At 36.5% G+C, this 16,939-nt stretch overlaps 1 protein-coding gene across 6 annotated transcripts in view; it reads left to right on the forward strand.

Moving 5' to 3' along the window:
- LOC109071571 (apoptosis-resistant E3 ubiquitin protein ligase 1-like) overlaps positions 1-16,939 on the forward strand; it is a 99,838-nt gene that overhangs the window by 54,820 nt on the left and 28,079 nt on the right. For all 6 annotated transcript variants that reach the window (XM_042774457.1, XM_042774458.1, XM_042774459.1 and 3 more), the window contains 2 exons: positions 8,586-8,812; positions 8,965-9,202. In XM_042774457.1, coding sequence (XP_042630391.1) covers positions 8,586-8,812; positions 8,965-9,202 — 465 coding nt within the window. The remainder of the gene's footprint in view (positions 1-8,585; positions 8,813-8,964; positions 9,203-16,939) is intronic.

A 16,939-nucleotide genomic window follows, 5' to 3' on the forward strand; every position in this document is an offset into this window, starting at 1 on the left:
AGGCTGAGACCCCGGGCGTGGCACAGGGGCTCTACGGCGCCCCCCGGAACACAGTCAGAAATGTTGATGTATAGTTCAAACATACTTGCACGTATTCATATGAAACTCAGGACACGTATAGATCTCATTGTGCCAAACAACTTTCGTATTGCATGTCATAGGCTCCGCCCAACAGGAAGTCAGCTATTTAGAGCTATGTAATAAAGCGCATGCTCTGGAATTTGATATACTTGTCGTAGGTTTTTTACCCGATTGCCACCAAACTTGGTCAACATGATCTCAAGACATTGGGGATGCAAAATTGCCAGGGGGATTTTTGATATCTCGAATGGTATGCTCGTGGCGAGGCGTTGAAATTATGGCGAGAAATGAGAAACAGGAAGTGTCTAATAACATCCACATACATTTCCTGATTTTAGTTAAACTTCATCAATTTGTTCGGTGTACGATGCCGATCGTATATATGTGACTATTAGGAGTCAAAATTATAGCGCCACCAACTGGCAGCAGGAAGTGTGTCATTTTCAAAATGCTTTGAATTCAGCATCTTATTTTTACTTCAATTGCTTCAAACTTCATCAGAATAATGACAAAACACGGCCCATGTAAAACTGTTTGAGGGGATATTGATATCTAATATAGTGTTGCCATGGCAACATATCAAACTGGAATTATTTTTCTGTATAATATATTCTGATTTTGAGGCAGATAACATGCTTAGAATTTCATGAAACTCAGAACACATATCAGTATTAATGATAGCTAGACACTGGCAAAAGGTCATAAAAGGGCGTGGAGGAGGCACTCTATAGCGCCAACCTTTTGTCAAAAGTGGGGGGCTTAGTTTTTAGCTACAGACACCAAACTCGGTACATTTATTGTTCTTATTAAGACGGACAACTTTCTAATTTACAGTCATTAGCTACGACCAACAGGAAGTCGGCTATTTTGATTTGAATATGGATTTTTGGCTCTGTGTGAGGAGTGTTTGTGTGCTGAGACTTCCATTGTCTGAGAGAAAATGCGCCTCTACAGGAGCAATTCCCGGGACTGAGAGGGAGGAGTCTCCCTTAGTTTCACTTTTAAATCGGTTAAAAATACATATAAATAAATAAATTTGATTCACACTGACAAGCTAAACCAACATATCTTATTATTAGAGGGTCAGGGCTTATTAATAATTGATGTCTGGCCAGAGAACAGAGAGATAAACGAGAGATAAATCACCGCTCCGAACAGCGCGTGCTGTCTCAACGAGCTCACAACAAACGAGTTTATTCTTGTTTAAAACCTTTTAAAAAATAAAATATTACAGCGATTGCACACAATCCACCTATTAGAACACCCCAAGAGCTAAATTCAGATGTTTGTGAGTGTTAAAATGAAATATTTGCTGCAGCCTGTCTGACAGCGCGAGACTTCTGAACACTTGAAGGGAAAAAAGTCTATACAGAAACTATACAGCCTTTTACATTAAAACACAGCGGCGAATTAACACAAAACAATTAGAAGAACATATTATAGAGATGAAAATGAGTGTTTATGAGTGCTTTCTGAGATTTTCTTTGTCTAAGGGCTGAACATCACATCGATTGCTCTGCGCTCCAGAACACGGTGATGGTTTTTCGGCTAGAACGGACAAATAAATACACGTTTCATTCACACTGACAAGCTGAACCAACATATGTTATTATTACCGGCTCAGATCTCATTAATAATTGATGTCTGGCCAGAGATCAGTGAGAAAGACCAGAGAGGAATCCCCGCTGCATCAGCGCGTGCAGTCATACAACGAGCTCACAATAAAATCATTTTTATAGTTTTAAGAGCTTTTAAAAAAAAAATATTACCGCGAATGCACACAATCCACCCATTAGAACACAACAAGAGCTGAATTCAGGTGTTTTTGAGCTGTTTAATTGTGAAAAGAAATACTATTTGACAGCGCGAGCTCTGTCTAAGGGCAGAATAACATCTATCTCTCGAGCGCCAGAGGACGCTGATTCTGGCTTTTCGTCGCAAGAACGAACAAATCGCGTACAAGATTATTTCAAAATACATAATAGCTTGGCGAATATAAACGAAAACAGCCACGTGAATATAAACTGTTGAGAAATAAATCTGAAGTGGATCATGATACTGGATTTGAATATTAAAGTGACTGCATTTACCAGCTGCTTTCTGTCTTCAATTTTAATCTATAAAAAAACAGAAAATCATTCGTCTTGGCTGCTTTTTTTTTGTATGTGTGTATGTATTCATGTATTTATGTATTATTTATTATTATTATTATTATTATTATTATTATTATTATTATTATTTTGCTCTAACAAAAAAAGGTATCTATATTTAACTAAATCGATGACGTTATTTTACATTTGATTTGTCCATTTCTACATCCAAACACCTATAAACTTAAAACATGCACTATTAAACTATTGTTAGCAATTTCTTTATCGTCCAATTTAACTGGTGTACACACTTTTATTTTCATAATAAATTAGTTTTTTAGATTATAGACAGTTACAGTGGTCTATAATAAATATTAACAGGTTTTGTTCAAGCTGCTTAAAATGTTTGAAGTAGGCTAATTTTTTTAAATGTAAATCCTAAAAAAAATAAAATAAATAAAAATAAATAAAACAAACAAAACAAAAAATTTTTTAGAAACTCTTAGTAATCATTCAACACTGCTTAAAAATGTAAATTGAAAATTAAACTCATGATTAAGCATGAAATAAGATACAGAATCAGTAAATTAGATTTTAATGTGGGTATATTATCAGTAAACTAATCATTAAATATTTATAATCATTCAAAAAATATTGTTCCCTTTCATCATGTTGTTCAAAAATGAAGGCCACAATGCTAATGTTTTCCACACGATGGCGCCACAGGATAGCAAATACTTCAAGATCTGTTCAAAGACTTGAAAATGTTTCATTTATGTGCATTAATAAAAAATGCATAAACATTCATTCTTTTTTCATAAACTTTAATAAAGCCCATTATTGTAATTATGCAAAAGCTATCAGCTCCTAAATACCATTACTTTTTGTTAGTTTTATTGTATTGACAACATATTTCTCAAGTTATCACACATTACTGAAAAAGTGTAGAAGGGACACTATATTAGTTATCTATTTTCATGTTGTGCATATAATAGTACTCACATAAGGACTCATAATTTACTTGAAAAGAGACACGTTCATTGTGTAACTGTATCATCTACACAAACCAATGTGCTTGGACCCCTAATAATCACCTTGACTTAAACCACATTGTTTCAGTTACCTTCTGTGTCTTTGCCCACAACGCTTCAGTGACAGGAATGTGAAATAGCAAACAGGGGAAAAAATAAAAGGCATGACTTTATTTGCATCCAGCTAGCCAACTCTATTACAGATGTTCCACAGCCAAAACTTTTATTAGAATAGAAAATAGCGAGGGTTCGAATAAATATTTTATTAATCATTTAATTTCACTTTCTTAATGAATATTGTTCTGTGTATGTGATTTTAAAGTCTTGATGCTTCGGATTAACCCGTTAATTGCCGTATCCCTTAAAACCTGAGTGCCAGAGGGTTACTGTAAATGCATGTGCCCGCTGGGCACAGTTTACCTGATGCCACCGGGGTGGCGTTTGCACTGATGGCTTGAGCCCGCCATTGCTGCTTGCAGCTATATTTCATATTTGTTTTGCTTCACCTATTTATGTAAGCTACAATTATTCTTAAAAAAAAAAAAAAAAAAAAAAACCATGTAATTAAAAGTGCCATCGGCCTGAGTAAATTTTACCATTATAGAATTGTGACTTTTTATAGGTTAGTGATTTAGGAGGTGAAAATACTGTGAAATTACAAATGTTATGGGATTTTAAAGCATAACAACTGAAGGTCTATGAAACGTTAGTCAGTAAAGCATTTTTTTAAACAACGGCACTTAAAGTTTTGAACTAAAATATTATTTCAACCATATAGCCTGTGAATAAACAAAATGCGTACTTTTCAATGAAAGAACACTGAGAGTCTGCTTCTGGTGTTTGGATTTGTACTTCAATATAATGAGCTCCAAGTTTAGGAATAGCCAACATGGGTTTTTTATCTCTCTCTCTCTCTCTCTCTCTCTCTCTCTCTCTCTCCATTTAACTCTCTATTTAACAGCATTAACTTACAATGAAATACATCTTCCTTAAGGTAGACTGAATGTTTTTCTGTCTTGCTAAATGTTGGGCTCATGATCAGTAAGCTGTATTCGCTCAAACTGATTTAGTTAAATCAAAACTTGCGGACTTTGAAGCTGGGTCAGTGAGCGCGAGTCATGCGCGCTGTGAAGCGGGAGCAGCTGATGGAGGACTCTGCTTGGTCTTAAAGCCTTCCGCAAATGCTACGTTCACAAATAACAATGATTTTCGTAAAATAATGATTAATTATCAATTGATAATTTGTTATTATTATGGTCTTGTGAAAACAATAATATGGGCTGCGGGAAAATAATGAATAAAAAGAGTAGGGCTGCTGTGAGTGCAGGCATGTTTCAGCCCAGTAACATGACAACACACCGTTCCTCACAGCCAACAAACAGACCGAGTTCAGTTCAGCTCGAGGGGGCTGGGGTAGTTATGTATAGCTTGTGGGGGTCGAGATAAAGGTGTGGGGGTCGAGATAAAGGTGTGAATCTCTTGGTCTTTCATATGGACAGTGTCTTATGAGGGTATCAAACTTGCAGAACAGGTTTAGATAGGACTCGTCATTTTGGTTTTAGGGCAACTTTGAAGAAAGGTTTTGACCCACTTCAAATGTTGACTCCTGTATAGCGCAATATAGTTTATTAGTTATTATAACTTCAGAGGAAGTTGCCTTAACTCAAAAAAAAAAAAAATTTGTTGCGTTAATTTTATTTTGTTTCGTCTAAACAATATTTTTTTTTAGACTATGAAATATAAATTCTCACAGAATGTAGCATTTTCATAACCATATGTTTATTAATTTATCTATTTTTTTCTAAATCCCAAACAGAGTCCAGACATCAGTATGATCCGTCTATGATGTTTTATAGGCTTTTTTAGATTTGGGAATATATATTTTGGATTTTTTGGGTTTTTTGTTATTTTATTATTTTTTTTTTTATTTTTTTTTTTTTTTTTTTTTTTTTTTTTGTTGTTTTTTTGCATTTTTAAAATGAGAAGCAACAATATCTGCAGATAAGGGTTGGCCATTCTCCAAAAAAAAAAAAACAATTTTATTTCAATTTTCGTTTTTGTGTTTCAGAGGAAAAAGCAGTTAAAAGCATCTCTCCATTACAGACCTGAAAGAAGAATTTATCCAAACGCGTATAAAATGCTTTAAAAACTTTAACAGAGATGTCTAGAGGCTATTTAATAGGTCTGCCTCCCTTGTAAGATTTTTCTAGTTACTAGTCGTTCATTTGTCATTATTCAACTAATCGCAGGTTTATATTACATTTACATCTATAATCCATAATGAGCCTTAATATATTCCGCGCTCAAGCACATGCATGAAGTTTGCCCCAAAGCACAGGCAGAAGTAGCCTAATAATTGTAAAAAAGGAGACATTTTAATTATTTATTAATAAACAAATGTTTTCTTGTCGGCTGCAAGATGAAATTCACAGTGATGACTCTCTCCACATGGACGCGCATTTAAAGAGAAATACAACCTTCACAGATTACATAATGCTTTCGTTCTGAATTGATTCGTTTAAAAGACATTTCAAGCTTTCTGTATATATATTTCTTATGTATGTGAGACACCACAATTTTTAAGTTAATTCATTATCAGGAAAAAATTCAAGTGATCTAGAGGGCGCCTCCCTGTCCTGCATGCGCATTAATAATTTTCACACAAACACTTAAATATCAATAATTATTCACATTTTGCATATGCATTACAACGTAAATTATTTTTTACATGCAATTATCCAAAGTAAAAGCAAACAAGATTTGTAATGAAGATAAAACAAATGAGAATAAATGCTACGCGTGCACTCAGCATCACTCGCGCCGCGCAAATCTTGCACGCAGACATTTTACACACCTGCATTTTTTTCTTGCACGCAGACATTTTACACACCTGCATTTTTTACACAGCTGCAATTTTTTTTTTTTTTTTTTTTTTACTTAAATTCTATGTAAGCAAGTAACGGCTGCTCACTTTAAAATCACTGAAGTTGTCTATTAATGAAGCTCTTTTTTACATAATTTGAACTTTGGTGATTATAATGAGAGAACTTGAGTTTAATCGTGAGGACGTTTTATTAATCAGTCCATTCTTTAGAATTTCAATGATTTAGCTAAATCGTGCAGGTTTAATTTATTCGTTTCTTGTTTTAATTAGGCCTAAATAATGGGAACGAAATTATACAGTGCCTCACGTTTTACTAAAATAAAGAAAATAATTTATAAAAACACGCAACAATTTTCTTAATCAGTGTACAGACAAATATATTTTCCCAAGAAGTTGTCTGTCAAAATAAAGGACAGGTAACGAATAACACAAAAATGCATGTTGTTTTATTAAAGGAATTGTAAAATATAAATTAAAATATAGGCCTAATATATGAGAATATTGACATTTTGCATATAAATCCATGTAGCCTAGCTCACTAAAATAGGCTACCACTTTTAATGCTACGATGCAAAGTAAACCAAAATTTATTTTGAATAATATAACACATAATTCATATTATATAAATAATACTGCACACCTATTAAATGTGTCAAATCTAAAATATGGTGTAATACTGTGTAGCTTAGAGAATATATAAGCACAGGCTCAGGCATAGGCTTGACATTTATCCTGCTTGAATTCGTTCTAAGAAATGCACATAACTTCATAAGTACCAAACTTTCATCTGTGAATATTAAATATTTTAACTATAGTGTTTTTCTTTCATTTTCCCTGACTGCAGCCGTCAAATGTAACACATCAGCGAGGCAAAACTGATGTCTATTTACGAAAAATGTGCTTTGATGCGCTTGTTTGAAAACTTGTGATTAAAGCGCCACTCAGCGGTCAAAAGCTGCAAATGCACTTTGCAGATGCCGCGGCGGCGGTACGAGTGGCGGTAGAAGTAACGTTTTGGATGTCCACCTACTGTAGTTTACAGAGCAACAGGTTGTTTTAATTATAGTATGGCATAGTTGGTTAATAATAAAGATATATGTCTCAGTTCTGTATCGTTTTGCTTATCTATTTCATTGTAAAAATAATACAAGCCTGAAGGCGTATAAATACATGCTTGGTTATCAGCATATAGCAGCATTAAGTAAGACCGGAACATATGGAAAGGTATATGACACGTGATTTTATGCCAATCATGGGCAATCAAATACAGCGGATATTCCTGAATAAACATATAAAGGTATTCTAACGTATTATTATTACTTAACATAGAGTTCTCTTGTTGACCTAGCTTTTTATTCTGGAGTGCACCAGCTTTTGAGTTGACCAGAAAACATACCTTCTTTAGACGTACCCAAGAACAACGCACATATGAGGAAGAGCCAGTCGCAGGATTTTTGATTGTTTGTGAGGTAAACACGGTTTAATTTTTGTTTAAATTCGTTTATATCACATCTGTGTCTCCCACCGGACCTGCCACTGGACTGTGGATCTGATGTATCACAGTACGTTTGAATAAGACTTTGCTTCACACTGGAGTGTAATTGTATGTAACACAATGTAGTAGCGTCATGTTAGAAAGTGAATGATGATTGGTTATTTTACCGTTCTGTCAGGTGCTGAGTGGCTAGTATTACTTATTGGCCAATGATGATATTTAAAAAATTCCAAATATCGACCGATATATCAGTCGACCACTAATACACACACACACACCATGAACACACATCCAGAGCAGTGGTCAGCAACGCCCAGGGAAAAGTTGGGGGTTTTGTGCCTTGCTCAAGGGTCTCACCTCAGTCGTGGAAGACAGAGCTGGTCATTCAGTCCCCCACCACCTACAATCCCTGCCGGACCTGAGACTCAAACCCGTAACCCACACACACACCTTATTGGACCTTTACAACCTCTGGTCAATTTATTCTTTTGCTGTATGGAAAAGAGAGAAGGGAGCACCCATAAAAATGTATCCTTTTGTGTTTTGTGAAAAAATAAAATAACACCATTTTAGAGTAAATGATACAGATTTTTTTTTTTTTAATGAATTTGTATAATGTTCAGGTAGTTAAATACTTTTGATCTGATTACATTATTTCATTTTTTACTAATGTTTCTTATTATGTTATTTGTTTCATTTCTTGGATTTTATAGGAAAATACCATTTTTAAGTTTACGTGGTGACATTTTAGTTTTGGGACCAATTCTCACTTTGAGCTTGCTCTTAACTATGGCTTTTGCCTCTGTAAACTCCTAATTTGTTCTTTATTAATAGTTAGTAAGGTAGTTGTTAAGTTTAGGTATGGGATAGGATTAAGGGATCTAAAACATGGTCATGCAGAATAAGGCATTAATATGTGCGTGAGAATTTAGTGAGAATTGATCCCTAAGCGTCTTTTACGTTTATAAATTGTCAGTATTTTGAGACTCGTATGCTCTCTTTAGGTGGAATAACTGTTTCCATCATCGCATTCGTCTTTACCATCAAATTTCTGTGTGAGCTTGCTGCTCGTGTGGTCAGCTTCTTACAGAATGATGACCCTGCCCGACATGGGGATCGCAGTATCTATGACTATGTGCGGGGTAATTATTTGGACCCACGCTCATGCAAGGTCTCCTGGGACTGGAAAGAGCCACAGGAAGTGGGTCAAACCATGAGTTTCCGAGTGCAGGTGACCAATCACAAGTTTTTCTCAAAATGTTTTTTCAAGTTGTATAAAGTATACTGACTCTGTACTTGACTATACATTGCCGCTTCGTGCAGCTCAGTTAAAAAGACTACAGTTTTATGTATTTATTAGTTGTTTTGAAATCCCCCTCCCAGCTCTTTTACAAAAATGGCCAGCCTTTTCCTGCACACAGACCTGTGGGATTGAGGGTGAACATCACTCATATAGAGCTGGCTTTAGAAGTCCCTGTGACCCAGGAGGTCCTTCAGGAGCCCGAGTCTAATGTAATCAAAGTGGCCTTCACTGTGCGTAAGGCTGGACGCTATGAGGTAGCTGTCAAACTTGGAGGCCTGAATGTGGCCTACAGCCCTTACTACAAGATATTCCAACCAGGTAAAATGCAAGTACAGATTCCTAATTCTCACTTTTCTAATGCTCTCTGTGCTTGGAATGAGGGACCTCGTATACAAGGTTTCATCCTAAGTGTCAGAATTATAAAACTCTAGGAATATAACCCATTTTACTTCTATACAAACCACAACGTTCATATAATACTTGGTTGAAAGACCTTCTGCTTTTAATACAGCAGCCAGTCTTTTTGAATAAGAGTCTTCATTTTTTGTATTTTCTGTTTGTTTTGTTGCCTTAATGTTGTTGGTTTTTACATATCAAAAGGCTGCAGTTTTAACTGTATGTGCAAAAATACACTGCTCAGAAAAATTAAGGGAACACTTAATCATCACAGTATAACACAAAGTCAGTTCAACATCAGTGATATCAATCTGTCTAGCATAAGTGATTGAGAATCAGTTTTACCTGCTTTGGTGCAAATGAGAGTGACAACAATGAAAGTGAAAACAAGGAGAGGTCTGAGGAGAAATATCCTCGGAGAGTCACACAGACCTCCATGTGCTATCCAACGGTGCCCTTCCTGCTGTTAGGTAACGTTACCAGGATGAAATCTTCAAAGCTGTTGTCAGACCTTATGATGGCGCAGTGTGCCCTGGGCTTCTCCTGGTGCATGGCGAGTAGCACCACAGACTGTCCTTTATTTATATAATCAGGGATGTGATTTTTCCGTATAAATACCGATTTCCGTATTTTCCGACCACTTAGGGACGACCCATTAAAGGGATAGTTCACCCAAAAATCAAAATTATGTCATTAATGACTCACCCTCATGTCGTTCCAAACCCGTGAGACCTCCGTTCATCTTCGGAACACAGTATAAGATATTTTAGATTTAGTCCGAGAGCTTTCTGTCCCTCCATTGAGAATGTATGTACGGTATACTGTCCACGTCCAGAAAGGTAATAAAAACATCTTCAAAGTAGTCCATGTGACATCAGAGGGTCCGTTAGAATTTTTTTGAAGCATCGAAAATACATTTTGGTCCAAGAATATCAAAAACTACGACTTTATTCAGCATTGACTTCTCTCCCGGGTCTGTTATGAGCGCGTTCACCTCACATCCGGTTCGCGAACGAATCACTCGATGTAACCGGATCTTCTTGAACCAGTTCACCAAATCGAACTGAATCGTTTGAAACGGTTCGCGTCAACAATAAGCATTAATCCACAAATGACTTAAGCTGTTAACTTTTTTAACATGGCTGACACTCCCTCTGAGTTCAAATAAACCAATATCCCGGAGTAATTCATTTACTCAAACAGTACACTGACTGAACCGAGCCAGATAACGAATGAAACATTGACTCGTTCTCGAGTCAAGAACCGTTTCTCTGTCGGACGCGTCCGATTCGAGAACCGAGGAGCTGATGATACTGCGCATGCGTGATTCAGACTGACACTCAGCGCGTCTGAACTGAACTGGTTCTTTTGGTGATTGATTCTGAACCGATTCTGTGCTAATGTTATGAGCGCGGGTAAACCGAAGGCTTCAATCAAGGGCAATCATCGCCAATGAAGTCATTATTCATTATTCAGACTGAATAAGCTATTTTTTTTATGCACTAAAAATCTTTTTATCTGCACTGTTTGTTCACTGGTTTGCACTCTATCTGCCATGTGCCTTGCGCTGCTTTTATTTAACCTTATTTTTATTTAATTTTTTCTATTATGTCTTTTTTTTACATTCCCTTATTGTATAGTTTTATCTTATATTTTATATTTGATCTAGATTTTTAGGCTCTACTGTTAGTGTTATCTGTATGCACCGGGGGTCTGAGAGTAACGCAATTTCGATTCTCTGTATGTATGTACTGTACATGTGGAAGAATTGACAATAAAGCAGACTTGACTTGACTTGACTTGACATTACGTCGAGCGCAAAAGAACTGGTGAACCGTTTTCGGCAACCGGTTTATTGAATCAAACTTTACTTGAGAACCGGTTCGCGGAGAAGAACAGAACTTCCCATCACTACCGGTGATCCGAAAACCGATGCAACCGGTTCTTGACTCGAGAACGAGTCAATGTTTCGTTCGTTATCTGGCTCGGTCATCAGTTCAGTCAGTGTACTGTTTGAGTAAATGAATTACTCCGGGATATTGATTTATTTGAACTCAGAGGGAGTGTCAGCCATGTTAAAAAAGTTAACAGCTTAAGTCATTGGTGGATTAATGCTTATTGTTGACGCGAACCGTTTCAAACGATTCAGTTCGATTTGGTGAACTGGTTCAAGAAGATCCGGTTACATCGAGTGATTCGTTCGCGAAACCGGATGTGAGGTGAACGCGCTCATAACAGACCCGGGAGAGAAGTCAATGCTGAATAAAGTCGTAGTTTTTTGATATTTTTGGACCAAAATGTATTTTCGATGCTTCAAAAAATTCTAACGGACCCTCTGATGTCACATGGACTACTTTGAAGATGTATTTATTACCCTTTTGGACGTGGACAGTATACCGTACATACATTCTCAATGGAGGGACAGAAAGCTCTCGGACTAAATCTAAAATATCTTATACTGTGTTCCGAAGATGAACGGAGGTCTCACGGGTTTGGAACAACATGAGGGTGAGTCATTAATGACATAATTTTGATTTTTGGGTGAGCTATCCCTTTAAGCTATTACCTAAATAAACTGCGAAAAGAAACATCATGGACTGAATGTTCGTGAGAGTGCTGCACGAGTTTGCGGTGCCATCTGCAGGACAGTTAAAGCGTTCAAATGATTCAAAACGCCAAATGCGAGCAGAATCAGCTCTGAAACGTGTTAATCGCCCCGGTGACTTTTTATGAATGGTGGTGAGAATTTGAGATTGCTAGTGCTTCCATAAAATTCGCAACGGTTGTGCTGTAATTATATAATAGGCTGTAGTGTAACGCGCTACATGTCAGCGGTTACAGCTTGGTTTGAGCCGCTTTAATTTGCATTTGGGAACGCAACATTCGTCATTAGAAATGTTTATAAATCTGTTGTTGTTTACAGTTTCAGTGTCACATAATCCCTCAAGAAACAATGCTGAAAACAGTTTTGCTGCTTAATATTTTTGTGGAAACAATGATACCCCTCAAACAAAAGTGAGAGAAGACATTTAAAATGATTTCTATTTAATAAATGCATTAACAAATTAGACCAGAAGATGTTATTTCAAAATCATTAATAATTGTAATGTTTCCAAACTTTTGGCAGGTCCTCTAATTATAATAAAAATTCTACATGCAATACTTTACTATATTATAGTACTGTATTATAATATATTATTATATTGTTGTCATGATTATTAAATGCTGCTTTTTATTTTTTACAGGACAGTAGATATTTTTACAATATAAGATATATCTTTTAATGTGCTTAAATATATAATTTTAATAATGAGTGCTGGGGGCATGGTCAGATGTTCCTTCTTTTTTGTTTCTAGCTGATTACATGCCTGATAGTGCTTTATACAATACAGATTTACAGCAGCTTTACTGTATTAAACAGTAAAATGTGTCAATAATGCAAGAGGACAATAGTAAATGCTTCATTTTTCAGTTAAAGGGGTCATATGATGCGATTTCATGTTTTCCTTTGTCTTTGGAGTGTTAAAAGCTGTTTGTGCATGCAGAAGATCCGTAAAGTTATAAAGATTAAAGTCTCAAACCCAAAGAGATATTCTTAATAAAAGTGAACGCTCAGCCACGCCTTCCTAAAATGCCTTGTCAAACACATTAAGTTTTATTTACAACACTGTTCCAGAACAGTACAGCCCAAATACTCAAGTGTGTGCAGCGCATTTTACGGAGGAAAGTTTCCTGAACCTGGTAGGTGGCGTAACATTTCCGTCACACGCTTGAGGAATTTGGCCAATCACAATGCACTAGATAGCTGGCCAATCAGAGCACACCTCACTTGAACGATGAGATTTGTAAAAATCAATGTTTCAGAAAGGCGGGGCAACAATAATGTGCAGTATGTGGAAAATAATGTGTCTTTTGAACCTTAAATCGTGTAAACCCATTGCATTACACAAAATACACAAAATAATGTTTTTTAGCAATGTCATATGACCCTTTTAAAGTCAGTTTATTGATTCAGTGATGTCATTGTCCAGCTCAGTTCAGATTAAATAGTGTCTGTGCAATCAAGTCAACAATATTGCCAGAAATTAAGTGTCCCCAACTAAGCAAGCCAAAGGTGACAGTGGCAAGGAACCAAAACTCCATCGGTAATAGAAACCGAGAAAAAACCTTGGAAGAAACCAGGCTCAGTCACGGGGCCAGTTCTTCTCTGGCCAGACCAGGCTTCAACATAAGTCAGAATTGTGCAGAGGACTCGCCTGGTTCCCGAGGTCTTGTGCTCAGTGATGTGCTTGTGCTCAGTAGCCGCTTTTTCACTGTCGGGCCAGTGCGAGCCAGGGCTTAAAACGGGCTGGGCGGGGCTAATAGTCTCGGGCCTGTAGCACGAGGCCAGAATAGTGCAGCGTTTCCACCGTCGGGCCAGAAGCTCCACTGCGCGTCACTAAAACCCGCCCTTTACACGCCTCTCAGGAATAACGTCATGCAACCCCATCATTTAGCCAACAAAGAGAAGTTATTAGAAAACTAAGAAATAAGTCACTGGAACTAGCACGATCACAAAACGAACACGATAACAGTGGCCTTTTGTTTGCATGCTTTGTTAAATATTCAAATTCAAAAGCATCAATGTTTTACTATAGAATAAGTGATACATTGATCATAAGGAATCAATTTATCAGGACTCAAAATTAATCACACAGAAATAAATGTATTTCTATTTTATTTATTTATTTTAAACGCTTATGAAAATAGCCTGCTTATTCAGTCGAGTCTGTTTCTGTTTATTTGTAGCCACAGTAGCCTATATACGTCACATTTAGAATGAAGGATAATAACTCTATTTTTATAAAAGCTCCCGAACCATAAACATACGTGGAGCTAAACTCTCGAGACGAGACTTATGACAGATAATATAAGTTACTAAATAAATACACAATTGTGATGGAGAATAAGATGCTGATGTCTGATTTCTTCAAGTGGTTGCATTTACCATGTTTATTATGGTAACGTTAATTTTTAGCGTGCATAGTCTTTTACATCGCTTATAAATATTTCTGGCTTTTATGGTGATTATAATCCACATCGGATCGCGTTATTTCAAACACTCACTGCTGACTGAAAGTGAGTTTTGAGCTCAGCTTATTTTAAAAAGTTTTTAATGCTGGTGTTATAGCGGTTATCTTTCTGAAATGAACGGCGCTGACGCGCTCCAGACGCGAAGAAACTCCGCCTTTGCTCATAACCACTCCTCTAGCCCCAGCTGGCCCGCTTTGGCCCAAGGTCTGGCCCCCAGGACATCGGCTGCCATATTATCAGGAGCATGCCCAGACGTTGTCGGAAGTGCATACAGGCTACTGCAGGCAGGATACATAACACTACTGGCTGACTTTGAGATCTATGAAATTCATGCATGTTTGATCAGTCTGTAATTTTAATTATTTTTTCTGAATTTTGAATCTAACTTTCAGTGGGTTAATGAGTTTAGTTTCCATTGACCATTGTCACATAATTTTGTTCTAAAGGAATTATAAAATGTATAAAGGAAAGATTTTCATCTTGAATATTTCATTCATTGAGATCCAATGCGTGATTTAAGTGTTCCCTAAATTTTTTTGAGCAGTGTATATTACCGAAAGGTCATATTTGACTTCTCAACTTGCTTGTCATGCTTGCAGTCTTGCATTTCAACATCTAAGGAGTGTCTTTTTTTGTTTTTGTTTGTTTGTTTTGTAAAGCCCCTTTCACACTGCACGTTGGACCCGGAAAATTGCCGGAACATTGCCGGGTCACCTTCTGTGTGAACACAAACACATCCCGGGATTGATTCCGGGATTGATCCCAGGTTGGGGACATAGTAATGTTGCTGGGTTCAGTCCCGGAATGAGCGGTGTGTGAACAAAAGCCAGAACTAATGCCGTAAAGTGTGTGTTGTAGTGATGATGCACGTTATCGTGTGACCCTTTAAGCCGGTGTTTTGAAGGCAGATCAACGTTCGAGACGAAACAAATATATGCAAACTGTAACGAAGCAGAGATCAGTTAGTTCCTCACTTTCTGCGCTGAATTTAAGTATTGTTCGCCAGCTTCAGTGAAACTTAACGTGCCTAGCATTTTCGACTCGTACATTACACATCACACCCTGATATCAAATGTCTTCACGGGACCTTTACGGGTTGTGTGTTAATGCACGCACATATTCCGGATAATCACTGGCAGTGTGAAAGGGGCAAAATCTAGCGACCCAGGAACAATTGCCGGGACACATTATCCATGTATTTTCCGGAATCGCAGTGTGAAAGAGGCTTAAGATGTAAGATCTGTAAAATCTGGCAATTTGACCTTTTCATTTAGGAATTATTATTCTGTTGTTTCTTAGTGGTACAATTCATACCCAGTTCAAATTGATGAGGATTGCTTAAACTCATACTTCTCACAAATTATGTAGGACGCTACATACAGTTGCAATCAGTTAGCTCCCCAGAGACTGTAATAATTTACAAATTTAAGCTTGTAATTTAAAGTTGTAATGTAATGAAGATTCAGAGTTTAAAAATTGCATCAATAACAGTTTAGTGGCAAAAGGGATCATTTCAATATATAATGTAGTGTTTTTGAGTAATACGGCTATGTTGTAATTATTCATAAGTATTGTACAAAATTGTTAAAAAACAATTAAGCCTTTGGAAACACTGTAACAAAACTGAATTTGCTTGAGCTGTTACACATGCATACATTTAGCCAGTGCCTGTGCTAAAATTGAGTAGCAAATATGGCCAAGTCATAAGAGCTCTCAAAAAATCTGAAGCTATAGAGAACACACTGTCTTATTAAATTATAAAGTCTATGGCTACAAGAAAATCTCTGAAACAAAGTTCCTCAAGACACAGCTGGCAGTCTTATTCATAAGTTTAAAATGTGTTGTACCAGAATAGCTTTGAGGGTGTTAAAGAAAAGGAACCAAATAAAATGTTAGATCAGAGCTACTGAGTAAAACTGTTCAATTTACTTTCAAAGACTTGCAAGATTACCTGATGAAAGGAGGCAAAAATATTGCAGTGCAATTTATAAGTTTGAAAAAACTGCATGTCTTGTGTGTGTGTGTGAATATATATATATATATATATATATATATATATATATATATATATATATATATATATATATATATATATACACAGATAGAAACAGTAATTACAGTGTATAGAAAAGAATCACACCCTTTTAAAATATTTGTTTTTTGTATTTCAGCCTGAAATGAAGACAGACAGTTTATGTTTTATCCAGCTGTATTTACTCAGTGCAAGTTATAATATCCAAGTGAAAGATATAACACCAATATGTCAAAAAAAATAAATAAATAAATAAATGGATTCATTGAGCTGGAAAAGGGATCACCCGCCCCTCTTAAAAATCACTTGTCAAGTTACCTTTATTTGTATAGCACTTTATACAATACTGATTGTATCAAAGCAGCTTTACAGTGTCAAACAGGAAAATAGTGTGTCAATAATGCAAGAAGACCACAACAGAGTAATTTTTCAGCTAAAGTCAGTTCATTGATGATTCAGTGATGCCATCATCTAGTTCAGCTCTCTTTCAATAGTGTTTGTGCAATTAGTCAGGTGTCCCCAACTAAGCAAGCCAAAGGCGACAGTGGCAAGGA

The sequence above is a fragment of the Cyprinus carpio genome, chromosome A17, assembly GCF_018340385.1.
Source record: "Cyprinus carpio isolate SPL01 chromosome A17, ASM1834038v1, whole genome shotgun sequence".
NCBI classification, from domain to species: Eukaryota; Metazoa; Chordata; class Actinopteri; order Cypriniformes; family Cyprinidae; genus Cyprinus; species Cyprinus carpio.